We start from the raw sequence: 15,616 nt of genomic DNA on the forward strand, positions 1-15,616 counted from the left end.
GGCTCGCCAGAGCAGCGATGTCACGCTGGCCACGTGACCCGGAAGTGTCTCCGGACAGCGCTGGCCCTTGGCCTCTTAAGTGAGATGGGCGCACAACCCCAGAGTCTGTCAAGACTGGCCCGTACGGGCAGGGGTACCTTTACCTTTACCTTTATGACTGTAAATAAATTCTCCTGTGTAGGTCTTTATGTCACTGCTACAGAAGTCTATGGATGATGAAGCTTAGACTAACTACATTTTTAAAGAGAGGTTGCTATTCATTCTTAATGCCAGTGGCTTTGATGCTGGATATGTGGTGCTTGCTTTGATTATGTTTTCTTGGACCTTAGGGCTGTGATACCATGAGCTGAACACAGTATCTGTTGTCCAAAGTTTCTGATGTATATGAGGTTTTGTTGTTATGGCTGCAACAGCTGATGAATAAATCTACATCTAACCTGAAACCACAATGCCACTGGCTGTGATTCATCCAAATCATATGAATTCAAAGAAAAATGGGCTTGGCTAGTAGCTGGACTTTGGATTAGAAGCCTCAAATGTGCTCCAAATAAGACAGGAGCAGGTCATATATTACCAACAAGCTTTTAGAATGCAGTGATTGAGAGGCTTTTAAATACTTCCTGGGATGATAGTCAGTTAGTCCAGCCTATGCTGATTTACTTGGGAGCGAGCCCCTTTGAAATTGGTGGGACTTACTTTTGAGTAGACATGTCTAGGAATGCACGGTAAAGTCTGAGCTACAATTCCTGCCATGAGCACACTAGGTAACTTTAGGCAAGCTGCAGTCTCCTTGCTTCAGCTTCCCTCCTCCTATATAGGGATAATTACTGACTTAGCTTGCAAGGGGGTTGTAAGGTTTACTGCGAGAGAATGTCCGTAAAGTCCTTTAGATGTGGGGATTTTACAAATAACGATGATTATATTGCAAAAGGGAAGTGGTAGTAGCCATTCCAACGAGAGCAACTGTGTGTTCATGAAACTGTTGTTTCTCTAAACACACTCCCGTTTTGTAGCATGAACTAAAGTTGTTTCCATTTTCTTCCCATTGATTGGCTCTGCTGGGCTGAAAGTGTGCACAAGCAAATGGTTTTGTCTGTGGAAGGCAGCGATTCCCCAAATTAGAAGCACCTGCCCTGTGGATGCTCTTGGAGGCCCCATGCACTATGATGGCTCTATGCTCTGCTTCCACATTTGGATGTAGCAATGCTTATGACTACCAGTTGCTTGAAACCACAGGAGGCGAGAGGGCTCTTGGGCCTGATTCCCAATTTGCTGGTATCCCACAGTCCACTGTGAGAATAGGATGCTGGACTAGATGAGTCACTGGAAAGATCCAGCAGGCTCTTTTTATGTTTCTATATCCCTCTCCATATATGGGCATTGATGTCATCTCAAGGGAGGATCCCAGAAGCATCAATATTGGCCAGAAAGCACAGTATATTTATATCTATAATCATTAATTCAAACTCCATCTTTTTCCCTGACAGGGGAAAGTGGGGGGGGGAGGTGGGGAGACAATCTGAGCACACAAGTGAAGCCTGCCCCCAGTTTTAATCCAGGAAAAAACAACTTTGTGTGTCTTTTGAGTTTCCAAAGTTTGGAAAACACTGGTGTAAGGTGTCCCATTAGCAGTACAAAAAGAGCACCTTGTGTTATGGTAAATGAAAGATTAAGATCTAAACAAAGAATAGAAGCATTTCAGATTCATGGTGTGAAATGGGGAAGGGCTGTGCTTTCCAGTAAAGTTCAAAGGGTGGGGGCTTACTTCTATTTAGGCCAGGGGTAAGCAACCTAAGGCCCAGGGGCTGTATGCAGCTCAATCGCCTTCTCAATCCAGCCCGCAGACGGTCTGGGAATCGGTGTGTTTTTCCATGAGTAGAATGTGTGCTTTTATTTAAAATGCACCTCTGCGTTATTTGTGGGTCATAGAAATTCGTTCCTATTTTCCCCCAAAATATAGTCCAGCCCACCACATGGTCTGAGGGACGGTGGACGGTGGACAGCTGAAAAAGGTTGCTGACTCCTGATTTAGGCCCTGTTCATCTCTTTATACCCTTTTTGTGACATGCTCAGGCTTTCCAAGCCTGTGGCAAACAAGTTCATCTGCACATGAATAGCTAAGGATTTGAATTTGGTTGCCTTTGAGCAGCTGTGTTCATGCAAGCTCAGATGGCAGAGATTTGAGCCACATTTTCTCTTTCCCCCCCTTTGGCATCACTCCCCAACACTGAAGCCACATTATGCTACCCACCTACCCTGCCTTTCAAGAATCCAAAGAACTGTAATTTACCCCTCCCAAGGCTAAAATTCAGGTCCTGTATACCTGAAGGAGCGTCTCCACCCCCATCGTTCAGCCCGGACACTGAGATCCAGCACCGAGGGCCTTCTGGCGGTTCCCTCATTGTGAGAAGTGAGGTTACAAGGAACAACACCCTCCCTTCAGATGTGATGGAAATAAGCAGCTATCTTCTCTATAAAAGACATCTGAAGGCAGCCCTGTTTAGGGAAGTTTTTAATATTTAATGCTGTATTGTTTTTAACACTTGATTGGGAGCCGCCCAGAGTGGCTGGGGAAACTTAGCCAGATGGGCGGGGTATAAATAATAAATAATAAAAATTATTATTATTATTAAAAACTCCAGCACCCTTCCCTGAATTCTTTGGGCAAAATAATGTGTTTTTGAGGTGTGCACACAGCAATGTTTCAGGAAGGGTTGCAATACGATACGATAATCTTTATTGTCATTGTCCCATACAGAACAAGGAAAATGAAAATCTACATCAGACATTCAGAAACCAACCAAGAGGTTGTGGGTCTGTTGATCTCCTTCAAGTCTCTGTAAGGGAGCTGTAGTTTATGCTTGGAGGGGATGGAGATTTGAGAGATGGAGGATATTTATGGGTGTTTGATTGCAACAGGGCAAGGCAAAGAGGACAATCGTGTAAGGTCAGGTTTTATTGAGTAGGTAGCTTCTTTTTCTGCATTGAGAAGGAGGTTCTGAGGAGCCAACCCTGTTGGTGCTGAGAGGAAGAAGGGGTGTGTATCTTGCTTGTCAGTGCTTGGAAAGTTTTTTTCAGTGGGTGGAGTGCTCTTTGCCCTCTGTGTCCACAAACGAAGCACCTCTCAAGTGTAGACATGCTTTCAAGTTCTGTTCCAGAAAACCGCAAGCTGCTTTGGCATCTTATCAGCGTTTCCTCAGTGAAATGTAAAGCAGACAACAGTCAACTTTCCTCTGTAATGTGCTGATGCAGAAAGAGTATTTAGCATGTCCCCAGGCGGACTCTTATGTTCATGGAGGGGAATTGTGAGACCTTTGAGGTCTGGCCAGTGTCTCACACAGAATGAATGTGCAATACCTAACACATGCTCCACCATCCTCTGAGCAGAGAAACTGTGGCAAGTGGGCCAAGACTATTTATTTCCACATCTTGGTGTGAGAATGATTGCTTAGCTAAACTGGGGTTAAGCAAAACTGGAAGACAAAGCTTCCCAACTTTTGGCAGAGAACTTCTTATTTCCCAGCTTCTTTGAAGAAGAGGTAAGTATGTGTGAGCCCAGGGAAGCTAGTCTCACTCCTGTTACAACAAACCAGTCTTCTCCAAGCTGCTCTCTGGTTCTTGATCAGAGCTGTACTCAAAAACATCTAAAGGGCAACAAAATGGGGGAGATTACCTGAAAAACGGTGCCTGGCTTTTTCCTCCCAGGATGTTTTGGACATGTTGGTTCTATGCATATCAGCGGCGTTATCCCTGTTACAGTGGCCAAAGAAATTCATGCACTACACTTTGTGTGTAACTCAGTGCTTGCTTTCTCCAGCAGAGAGGTTATTTGCAAGTAGACAGCATGGGCATAGGCTGGATTTAAGTGGGGGGAGGGGGCAGGACACCCACCTGCTCTATTCAGAACCAAGCTACCTGCAGCACGACTGGTCAGAAGCTGTACCTATCGCTCAGTCGGGTTGCCAGTTGTGTTGCTAGAATGTGCCACACAAGTGACTTCATTGAGCATGTCAATTTCAAATATTCTGATTATTTCCACTTTTAGTTAAGGATTTATTTATTTATTTACTTGCCCCCCCTGCCCTCCCCTGGCTACGCTCATGGTAAACAGTATAACATGATCATGTGTACAGCAGGCTAATGGCTTGAGAACGGACCATCAATCAGTGGAAAAGCCTATGCTTTGAATTGAAAGGCTTCCCCCACATTGCCCACGACCTTCCAAACCAGGATTTCCCAAAGCTGGGTCTCCAGCTGTTTTCGGACTACAACACCCATCATCCCTGGTCCTGCTAGCTAGGGAGGATGGGAGTTGTAGCCCAACAGCAGCTGGCGATCCAAGTTTGGGAAACCCTGTATGAACTTAATATACCTCTTCCTCCCTAAACTTAAAAGCCCAAACGCTACACAGGACAGCTGCCAACCCTGCCGTGCCCTTTCTGAGTCGGCAAGGCGACCCTGTGAGGCAGCCTCTCTCTCTCTCTCTCTCTCCCAAATTTGGTTCCCCAGATATTTGTTGGACTACAACTCCCATCATCCCTAGCAACTAAGACCAGCGGCCGGGGGTGACGGGAGTTGTAGTCCAGCAACGACACTTGAGGGTGCCCCCCCCCCCCGTTTGAAGCCGTGAGGTGGGATAAGGAAAGCGCGCGCAGAAGACAGCGGCGTCGGCCTTCCGTCCCGCCCCTCACACAGCGCTGCACGTGAAGCGCGGCGGCTCGGCCCACCCACTCGAGCGCGGCGGTTGGCTGGGCCGCGCTAGGCCGCGAGGAGGGGGCTGGGCCGCCTAGGCCTCTCCTGACTGGCGCAGGCGGCGCTCGTGACGGGAAGGCGGAGGCCCGGACCCGCCTCGTCCCCGCCCGCCTCGCCCGCCTTTCCTGCGCCTCCTCTTTCCCGTCTGTGCCGACGCCGCTGACTAACCTTCGCCGGCCTCCCTCAGCCGGGTCGCCTCCTCGGTGGTGTTGCTGCCGCGGCGCGTGAGGCTTCTTTCGGAGGAGAGAGAGGCCTGCCTTCTCCCCCCCCCCCCCGGCCTGCGGTAGAAGCTCCGTCCGGGCAGGCAAGCTGGCTTCCGACGACGACGACGACGGCGGCGCCGCTGCTGCCGCCATGCAGCCCTGCGCCACGACGGGCGGCTCCAGCGACAAGAAAAGGTGCGCCTCCTTCACACGCCCCCCGCTCCTGGTTTCGGGAAGAGGGCCGATATTATTACCCCGATATTATTACCCCGATATTATTAGTATTCGTATTGTTTTGTGCCCCCGGAAGCTGAGCGCGCTCGCGGAGTGGATGGTGGAAGGACAAAAATCCCCTTCCCTCTCTTTCTCTCTTGCTTTCCCACCAGCCTTTCTCCTCCTGTTCTCCCTCCAAGTCAGGCCATTGGGGAAATAATAATAGTAATAATATGCTTTCTTCCCACGTCCAAATTCTCTTCTATTCTCTCCCGGCCCCGCCGCCGTCTAAATCTGGTTTCTCCTGTTCAAGGTTTCGGATCCCTCTTTATTATCGTTCTCTCTTCTTTTTTATACCTAGCTGGGCTTCAAAGAAGATGCTTTGCCATTTTGCAAAAGCGAGGAGCGTCTTGGGACGCTCCATCAGGGTGTTTTTTCTTCTTTTTGGCATCCTTCCTCCAGGGTCCTGTCATCATTTACCTTCCCCATCTATTATTATTACTATTATTTATTATTTTTATTATTATTATTATTACTATATAACGTAGCAAATCTAGCAGAGAAAAAGTGTGTGTGAGAGAGAATAGAGTTAGTCCCTACTCCTTTATGTCCTTTCTGTGTGTGTGTTCCTGGCAGCGCCCCTTCCTTTCTCCCCCCCCCCCTTTGTTCTTATCTTAATCTACCCCCCTGCCTCTTTTCTCATTCCTCCTGCTTCCCCATCCTTTCTTCTCCCTGGAGGGTGTTTCACTCTTTCTCCTCCTCTTCTTCTTTCTCTCTCTTCCTTCTCTCTCCCCCCCTTCCAAAGTGTCCACGTCGCCATTTTGTTGGAGGGGGTGGGGGGGTGAGAGGGTTTTGGGGGGGGAATACAATGGGAATCCAGGATATAGAAAAGTGGAGGGTGCCCTTGACTTGTTAATCAGCTCAACTTTTCTTACAAGATTAATTCTATCTTCGCTGCCTCCCCAGGGTAGACCCCCAATATTTTGAGTTTGTTGCTTTAGGCTGAATGTAAAACCTGGCTAGTTTGAAATGAGGAGACTGCGAGCATTGTGGCTGAGATGAGCAGTGTGAGTCCAGTCTCTGATTTCTTGGGCACACACAGACAGGCGAGTTATGTTAATACGTCTTTGAGTGTTTGTAGATGGATATTAGATGGAGATGAGTCTGCCAGGGCCTGGCTATGATTTAGAAAAAGGATGGTGCTTCGCTATGGAGCTTTCCAAGTTCTCTGTAACCAAACCATATGGGAAAAAGTCAGTTTGAGGAAGGTATAAAATCACTGTTGGTAAGTGGATGGAAATTCCGTGCCTTTGAGTGGATGGAAAGTGAGAGGAAAGTAATGTTTTAAAAGGCGGCCCCGCATCCTGAGACAGAACAGAAAAGTAATGTTTCTTAAGTTCATGATTTTTTCAGAAGAACAGAAATGTCTCCAGTGAAAGAGACAAACTGTTCTTTTGTATGCTGCAAAAATAATGACTGTGCAGAGAATAAAGCATACAATTCAAATGTTCAAAAATTGTTGGAATTGTGTTTCCATTGTCTTTCAAGGACAAATGCTATGGGTTTGTTTTTTTGGCATTTTGGGAGCATCCTGTAACAAGATCTTCTGGGATGAGTGGGTTAGGATCCAGCGGACCTCTGGCTATGCTGAGAGGTTCCTGGTGTAGCCAGCTACCTTGGCTTAACTCCCTCACCCTCTGGTCAGCTGTCCTTATCTCCCCCATCAAGCCTGGTGGATCTTAAGCTGGTGTGAGCTCAGAAAGAAGAGTATTCTGGGGATGTGATTGGGCCAGAACCAGCAGGGGGGGGGACTTAGACTGGATCCTAAACCCATTCAGCCTGGTCAGATGACAGACATAAATTAAACCAGCAAAAAGGGTGGGTTAACTCAAACACAACTTTAAAAGTCTGCTTTCCTTCTGCCAGGCTCAGTCACAGTAGAAGCCCCACCGCTGAATGCAGTTTGGAGTATATTTATGCCAGCTTATTGTATATAGGAATGTAACTTTTAATTCTAAATGTTGCATTACTTGCCTAACCCTTGAGATGAACTCGCTGAAAAGTTTAAATAACATTTACAAAATTCTCATTGGTATCCTGGAAATCGGGACGCGGGTGGCGCTGTGGGTAAAAGCCTCAGCGCCTAGGGCTTGCCGATCGAAAGGTCGGCGGTTCGAATCCCCGCGGTGGGGTGCGCTCCCGCTGCTCGGTCCCAGCGCCTGCCAACCTAGCAGTTCGAAAGCACCCCCGGGTGCAAGTAGATAAATAGGGACCGCTTACTGGCGGGAAGGTAAACGGCGTTTCCGTGTGCTGCGCTGGCTCGCCAGAGCAGCGATGTCACGCTGGCCACGTGACCCGGAAGTGTCTCCGGACAGCGCTGGCCCCCGGCCTCTTGAGTGAGATGGGTGCACCAACCCCAGAGTCTGTCAAGACTGGCCCGTACGGGCAGGGGTACCTTTACCTTTACCTATCCTGGAAATCACTCTTGTTTTCTGTAAATGTTAGTAAAAGAGGATGCAAGCAGCCTTATATCAAGGGTATCATTAGATTAACTTTTTTGACCTGTGATCAAATATTTTATACCAATACAGTAATCAGTTTCTGAATCAGGGATAGGCAAACCGGCCCCAGCCAGCGTGGTGAATGGTCAGGGATGATGGGAGTTGTCGGAAAGTGCACGTTGGCTACCCCTGTTCTAGATGGTACTTCCGAAGTCTTTCGCCTGTGTTCTGTAACTCCTGGTGTTGTAGTTGCTCTCTACAGTATTTGCACCAGGTTCTCCCATCTATTGCTTCAGACTACAAGAGGCAGACTTGTTCTTCTCTGTAGTGGGGATGAGTCACTGAGAATGGAGGACGCTGAGAAAGAGAAACTGTAGCTCTTTCTTTTGGCAAGGGTAGCAGAGGTTATTCTAAACACCAGAATTACCCACATATTTCCCTTAATTGCTGGTTCCCGTGGCATGTTCAGAACAAGCTGGATCTTCCTTTGGTAATTACCTTGGATTTCCAAGTGATAAGATCCTGTAGTAATTTGCAGATGTGTAGTAAGGTTTGCCATTAGATATTTGTGGAGATTGGGTGGTCATTTTTTTTATTTTTAAATTCGACACCAATCCTTTTTCTGGTGGATTAAGTTTCTTAATCTCCCATTGGCAGATGGCAGTGTTTGTTTATATTGATAGCAATGCCATTTTTGCAATTTGAGACGGTTAAATGAGTTCAAGCTGTAACATTTCTCGCTGTTTAAATGGTGTTACTGGGACTGGATAAAACACTCACTACACCGTAATACCTTCAGATCTTGGAGAAGCGTAATCTCCCTAAAATTGACCAGTGGCTAAGCAGAGGGTGGGATGGCATGGTTGTGAACAGAATTATATGCCAGAAATGATGTGGGAAGAGAACTAACAATTCAGACTTCTCAACAAAATTGGTGGCTTTTATTATGGTTTGGAATAAAAACATTAATTATACAACAACAATAGATATTCTTGGCATGATATAACTGGATCATATTTGTTTTAAAATAGAATGTTTGATATGATATACAATCAGACGAAAATATGTCTTTTTAAACTTTTAACTATGAGTGTGACCAAACTGCGGGAGGCAGTGGAAGACAGGAGTGCCTGGCGTGCTCTGGTTCATGGGGTCACGAAGAGTCGGACACGACTAAACAACAACAAACTTTAACTAAATATTTATGGATACATGTACACATGTAGTTAGTATACTTGATAAGAGTGTTAATTGTACAGGTATAACTATTAGGAAGCAAAGTTTGGCTGTGTTCACGAAGATATACAGCTAATGTGCTGATCCAGTGCAAAGATTAAATTGCTTGTCTCTGATGTGTTCAAAAATACATTGTTTTAATGTCATCATGGGATGGTCTGATATGAAATTGCCTTGCTGACTGGCCAGAAAGGTGATTGTGGGAAGACCACAATTTTAAGACATGAAGGAGATCTGGTGTCCACAAACTTCCCTGGTTTAGAGGAAGATGCGTTGCAGCTCCTATCTTTAGAGAGCAGTCTTGTGTGTTGAAATCTGGTGCTACACATTCCTCTCCTGGGTCTTGGTGTGAACATTCAGTTTGTAATTAAAGAGGGTAGGTGAGACCTGTTTGCTCTTCTGTTAAGGGCTGTAGTTATTTATGCTGGTGTGGAGAGTTCTACAAAAAAACAAACAAACAACCCACCACATACAAAGGAAGGTAACTACAGATTCTCTGAGAGGAAACTCTGGATTGTTTTGTAAGGTTCACAGGCATCAGTTATGTTCTCTGGAAATGCCTTTCCCTAACAATAAACTTATTTACACAAATGTAGTCTAAAACCTGCAGCCCCTCTGATCTTGCTTAGAAGCCACATAAATGATTTCTTCATGTAAATTTCATTAGTGTTTAAAAGGTTTCCTCATTCCCAACACACTTCTAAATGCTGTATGTTCCTGACCGTTAAGTCCAGTCGCGGACGACTCTGGGGTTGCGGGGCTCATCTCGCTTTACTGGCTGAGAGAGCCGGCGTACAGCTTCCAGGTCATGTGGCCAGCATGACTAAGCCGCTTCTGGTGAACCAGAGCAGCGCTTGGAAATGCTGTTTACCTTCCCGCTGGAGCGATACCTATTTATCTACTTGCACTTTGATGTGCTTTTGAATTGCTAGGTTGGCAGGAGCAGGGACAAAGCAACGGGAGCTCGCCCTGTTGCAGGGATTCGAACCGCCGACCTTCTGATTGGCAAGCCTTAGGCTCTGTGGTTTAACCCGCAGCGCCACCCACGTCCCTTGTATGTTCTATAGGTAAAGTAAAGGTAAAGGTACCCCTGCCCGTACGGGCCAATCTTGACAGACTCTGGGGTTGTGCGCCCATCTCACTTAAGAGGCCAGGGGCCAGCGCTGTCCGGAGACACTTCCGGGTCACGTGGCCAGCGTGACAAAGCTGCATCTGGCGAGCCAGAGCTGCACACGGAAACGCCGTTTACCTTCCCGCTGGTAAGCGGTCTCTATTTATCTACTTGCACCCGGAGGTGCTTTCGAACTGCTAGGTTGGCAGGCGCTGGGACCGAGCAGCGGGAGCGCACCCCGCCGCAGGGATTCGAACCGCCGACCTTTCGATCGGCAAGCCCTAGGCGCTGAGGCTTTAACCCACAGCGCCACCTGCGTCCCTAGTGTATGTTCTATAGAGGTGTGCAAATAGCTGTTACTTTATGCTGATACTGTTTTTTTTAGCACACATCAGGACTTTCGACTCCAGGTCATTAGTGCTAGAGTGGGATGAAAGTATATGATACAGGAGATTCAGATGTCCTTACAAACAGCTATGGGCTCCCCAGAATTGAACTCCTGGGGAGCTCCTGTGCAAGAGGGTTTTATCCCCCTTTCTCCAGTCTCTTACCCAGGGGGGTGGGGGGAAGCAGTTTGAGGGGACAGATGGACAAAGTGATTTGATCAAGGAAACAATATAGGAGGAAGGGTTAGTCTCCCTCCCACTAGTGCCCCAATCCCCCCCCCAATTGCTTCTTATTTCAAGAAGGAAAGCTGCTCAGAACTGGTCATAGGTTTCCCATGTTCTGCCCCATAGGCATCTCTTTGACTAGGATTGTTTGGCAAAGATATGAACACAATAGCATTTGTATTGAAGCCTAGGTGCAACTGTACTTCCTCTAGGGGTCTGATTACCTTTGCCACATCAATGCAGCTTTGAACCAGCTCTTTGCTTTCCTTTGCTATCGTCTTTTGGGGGCTAGCGACTATGAGAAGTCTAAAGGGGGAAGCTGCAAACGGGAGTGTCTGACAACATTGGTTAAGCAGGGAATGATGATACTGTTGCATTCAAAACATTTGCGGGCTTGCTGCCAAAGGCTTGTCCTTGTTTGCAGCAGCCTCCTGCCCTCTGTGGCTTCCTTCCTCAGAATTCAGGAAGCATCCAGTGGGCGAGAAGGAAAAGGCACTGGTTTCCTTGCAACCCCAGAGATGGTATTAGCTTCTGGCTTGATACTTAGCTGGGCACATGATCTTCCTGAGGCATTCTTCTGTTCTCGTCCATAAGAACATTAGAACTGCCTTGCTGGATTAGACCAATGTTCTGTTTCCAGTGACCAGCCCAGGGGTAGGCAGCCTAAGGCCTGGGGGCCGGATGCGGCCCAATCGCCTTCTCAATCCGGCGTGCGGACAGTCCGGGAATCAGTGTGTTTTTACATGAGTAGAATGTGTCCTTTTATTTAAAATGCATCTCTGGGTTATTTGGGGGCATAGGAATTCGTTCTATTTTTTTTTTTTGTTCAAAATATAGTCCGGCCCACCACATGGTCTGAGGGACGGTGGAACACGGCTGAAAAAGTTTGCTGACCCCTGGACCAGTCAGATAAGAGGGCTACACCTTGCTTTGAAAATCTACTTGTGCTAAGAGGCTAACTCTGAAAAGAATTAGTACTTCTTGGATTCAGAATCAGCTGAAAATTAAGTCTGTTTTGTGCACAGATTTAAGGGGATGGCCTTAATCATGAATAAAGACTAGGGGGTGAGGTTTTCCCAGGGAAGGGTTGTGGGAGAGGAGTGTGTATTCATAAGGGTGGCTTCAGATTTGAAACTTGCTGTTATTGAAAAGTCAGTATCGCTACTGTACTGGAAAGTAACCTGAAATAGTTGATTTGCATTAAAAGAAAACAGAGGTTAAGATTGTGCATCTCTCCTGCTCAGAATGGTCAAGGGGTTTTCCAGCTTGAAGATGAGCTTTAATGATAAGGTTGTTAAATAGCCCTGTCTTTTAGAATGGACATGGGATATGAAGAGTTGTTGTGGAATTTATCTTTTGGGCATCTGGGTAGCTAACTCTGATAGAAAGAGGCTTTTGTGGCATCATTGATGCCTGCTCTACATTAAGTATTTAAAATCCGTTAGAATTGCAGGTTTTAATTACCAGTATAACTTTTGTAAATTATAAATCAACAAAGACAGTACTGTTCTCAATACCTGATATGAGACTAGATATTTACTGTACATAAAGTGGAGTGGCTTATTTGAAACACACTGTCCCCATCTGTTCTCCAGAATCTTAGAACAGTGTATACTCTAATCACCTATCCGATTTCCAGTTTCATATTCTGGAGCACAAGAGCTGAATGGGGGGGGGGGGTTCTTTTTGCTAATTGGCAAACACTTTTTGCTGATGTTTAATTTTACTGTTTGCTATTATATTCTAATGGATTATTGAATATTGCTTTATTTGATATAAGTTATTCATTTTAGAGTTATTGTGACTTTTAAATATTGGATTGTGACTATTAATTTTTGATGTTTTATTATGTTTTTATATGTTTTGGAAGCCATCCAGAGTGGCTGGGAGGGTAATAATAATAATAATTATATATATATATATATATATATATATATATTGGATAGCATATAATAAACATTTAATAATAAATAATGGATAGCATTCTTTTCATCCCTGCTTTAGTTTGAAAAATAAGCTGCTTGATGCCAGTTGTGGATTTGTGCCAAGTATGCCAGAGATCCAAAGAAGTACTTTAGGCCTGCCCAAGGGTGTGGGCATATGTTTTTGAATTTGAACAATGGACAACACCATATAACAAACTATCTTGAATAGCCCTCACAATTTCAGATGCATTTTTCTGTGTTCGTGGATGGACAAGCAGGCAGCCTGGCTCCTGTTTGAAAAGATGAATCCCCTTCAATGCATGGAATTAACTTTGTGGTTGTTTGGAACTTGTAATGTGCACATGTGCACACACAAACACACAATGGTGAGATATGGTGAAGAGAAGGTATCATTATGAGATCATAATTTTCTGTGCTTGAGAAACAGTAACATATGACACCTTACTTAAGAATAAACTGGCTAATAATCAAACTGATGGAGCATAGTTCCTAAATGGTAGTCCAGCCTTTCAAATTAGTCCACAATTGTTACTTGGACTCCCTACCCAAGTTAGCCATGGCAACTAGTTTCTTGATAATTTGTGTTCTGATGTTTGTGTACCTTGAAGGTACCAGTTTTGATTACCACATGGTTACTGTTTTTAAAATTTAAATGGACCTCTTGAAGGTAGATAGCAACTACAGTACTGTTCAAATAATGTTGCAGACGTGAGGCTAGAGCTGTGAAAAAGATCTATTGTAGAAAGGCTTTGGTTCTGGAAGAAGAGCATATTTGCGACATGTGGCTCTGGCGTCACTATAGTTCCCAGCCTTTGATAAATGAAGTGTGCAGTTAGTTTAGATGTGGAGAAGATTCTGGCTTAACTTTAATGTTTGCCTTGCAAATTTATGTGAGTTTTTTCTTTCATGATAATAGTTTTATGCAGTTAAATGTGACACATTTGTTTGCTGCTGTGCTATCGGTGTGGTTGAGTCCACCGAACACATTCTCTTGACTTGCCCTTCTTATGCAGAGCTTAGACAAAACTTTATAGACCCACTCCTATGTCAACTTAGTTTCCTACCCGGAGAAAACCAGGTTTTATACTTGCTGCATAATGTCACTAGAGCTATACCTTTCTTGGTAGCCAAATTTCTTTTTTTAGCCTTTAAGCGTCGCAAGACCATAATTGATTGTATTGACATGGGGCTATCTGTTTAGCCCTTTTAGTGTTGGCTAGGCTCTAAAATCTTCTTGGAAGTTTTTAACTGTGTATTGACAAATGTATTTGTATTCTTTTCTCTGACTGACGGTCGAATAAAAAGGTTGATTGATTGCTGCTGAAGGGAATGTTGAGATCTAGTAGATGTGCCTTGATAATTTAGGAGAGAAGTTTTGGTGATTTTTTTTTCTTCCCAAGGAAGTTTCAAATTAGGTTATGGTAGTGGTGCAGAAAGCTGCTTAGAAATTCTAATCAGTTTTGTTCTGTGTTCTGAACCAAACCATTAGAAAACGCAGTGAAGCCTAAGTAATTTTGGCTAGGGAGTGGGATTCACAATGGGTTGTTGGACTAGATAAACCTTTGTTCTGAACCAGTAGGGCACTGGAGTTTGAAAAAGCTGAAGTTTGAAAAACACTGGTTGACTGAAGTAGGTGTTGGGAATCTGCTTGGCTCTGAGAACTTCCATAGGATTCCCAGAAACGAATCCATAAATCAATCACTGGACAGTAAATAGAGAGCTTCCTTTCAGGCACGCTGAATGGAGTATGGGATCAGTGCTTGTGTTTCCTTTTTGGCACACTGTCTAGGGCCAGCAAGGATTGGGAACCCTTTCCTGTCTAATGGCTGTATTTCCTCTTGGCCAGCCCTTGGGACACACGGATGTCAGCAGCCAAAAAAAATCTGAATGTGGCCAGAGTGGGCTGGGCAATCTCTTGTGCACATAGACACATCCCTTCACTTTTCTGTAATTCCCATCAACAGAAACCAAGATCATTCATTCCCTTTATTCCTCTCCTCCTTCTCAAGTCACAGCCCATACACAGGTGAAATCTCTCCTTTGGTAATCAGTTTGTCTTGTCCCTCACACTTTCTGCCCCAGGGGCCACTTGTTGAGGTTCTTGCTTGTGTTGAGTAGGGGTGAATAGCCTTGTAGGATTTTTTATGGTATAACAGTTTTCATTGTATTTGTATTGATTTACTGGATACCTTGTTATTATTATTAATTTTTTACTTAAAGCTTTTTCAGCAATTCAAAATAAAGTGAAAAAAGAGAAAGTGCAATATATGCACACACACACATGTGTGTGTTCACACATATATATGCATATGTATATATGCTAATACATATATGATTATTAATGATGAGCCTCTTGGGCTTGCTGATCGGAAGGTCGGCGGTTTGAATCCAGGTGACGGGGTGGTCTCCCTTTGTTCTGTCTCAGCTTCTGCCAACCTAGGAGTTCAAAAGCATACCAGTGCATGTAGATAAATAGGTACCGCTGTGTCAGGAAGGTAAACGGCGTTTCCATGCGCTCTGGTTTCTGTCACGGTGCTCCACTGCGCCAGAAGCGGTTTAGTCATACTGGCCACATGAACCGGAAAGCTGTCTGTGGACAAACACCAGCTCCCTCGGCCTGAAGCGAGATAGCTGCCTTTGACTGGACTTAACTGTCCAGGGTTCTTTTAATAACCTACTATATTCTGTATGAACTTGCTCCAAATATCAATATATTTATCCAAGCAAAGTCTATGAGAAATCCATTCATATGTTGCAAGTGCTGTCATGTCTTCAATCCATTGATTAAAGGAGAGCATATTTTTGTTATTCCAACTCATGAATAACACAGCTTAAAAGTTTGACTGTGACTGAGTGGGAAGAAAGAAAATTCTCACCAGCAGAGTGCTTCAGAAATTGCTATTTTTAAGCCCTATCCAGCCCTCCTCATCCCATATCTATGTAGACCAGTCACACAGAGTCTGGATTATTTACTGTATATGTAACTAAGCAGGAACTTCTTCTTACAAAGCTGTTGATGCTAGTAACGTGAGTGGGGCATTTC

General features: G+C 45.0%; 1 protein-coding gene across 1 annotated transcript in view; it reads left to right on the forward strand.

The window, feature by feature from the left end:
* Nucleotides 1–4,998: 4,998 nt before the first annotated feature.
* The window catches only part of HIF1A (hypoxia inducible factor 1 subunit alpha), a 40,843-nt gene continuing 30,225 nt past the window's right edge, over nt 4,999–15,616 (forward strand). The window contains exon 1 of the mRNA XM_079989050.1: nt 4,999–5,150. Coding sequence (XP_079845176.1) covers nt 5,107–5,150 — 44 coding nt within the window. The 5' untranslated portion in view covers nt 4,999–5,106. The remainder of the gene's footprint in view (nt 5,151–15,616) is intronic.

The sequence above is a fragment of the Podarcis cretensis genome (assembly GCF_951804945.1).
Source record: "Podarcis cretensis genome assembly, chromosome: 1".
Lineage (NCBI taxonomy): Eukaryota > Metazoa > Chordata > Lepidosauria > Squamata > Lacertidae > Podarcis > Podarcis cretensis.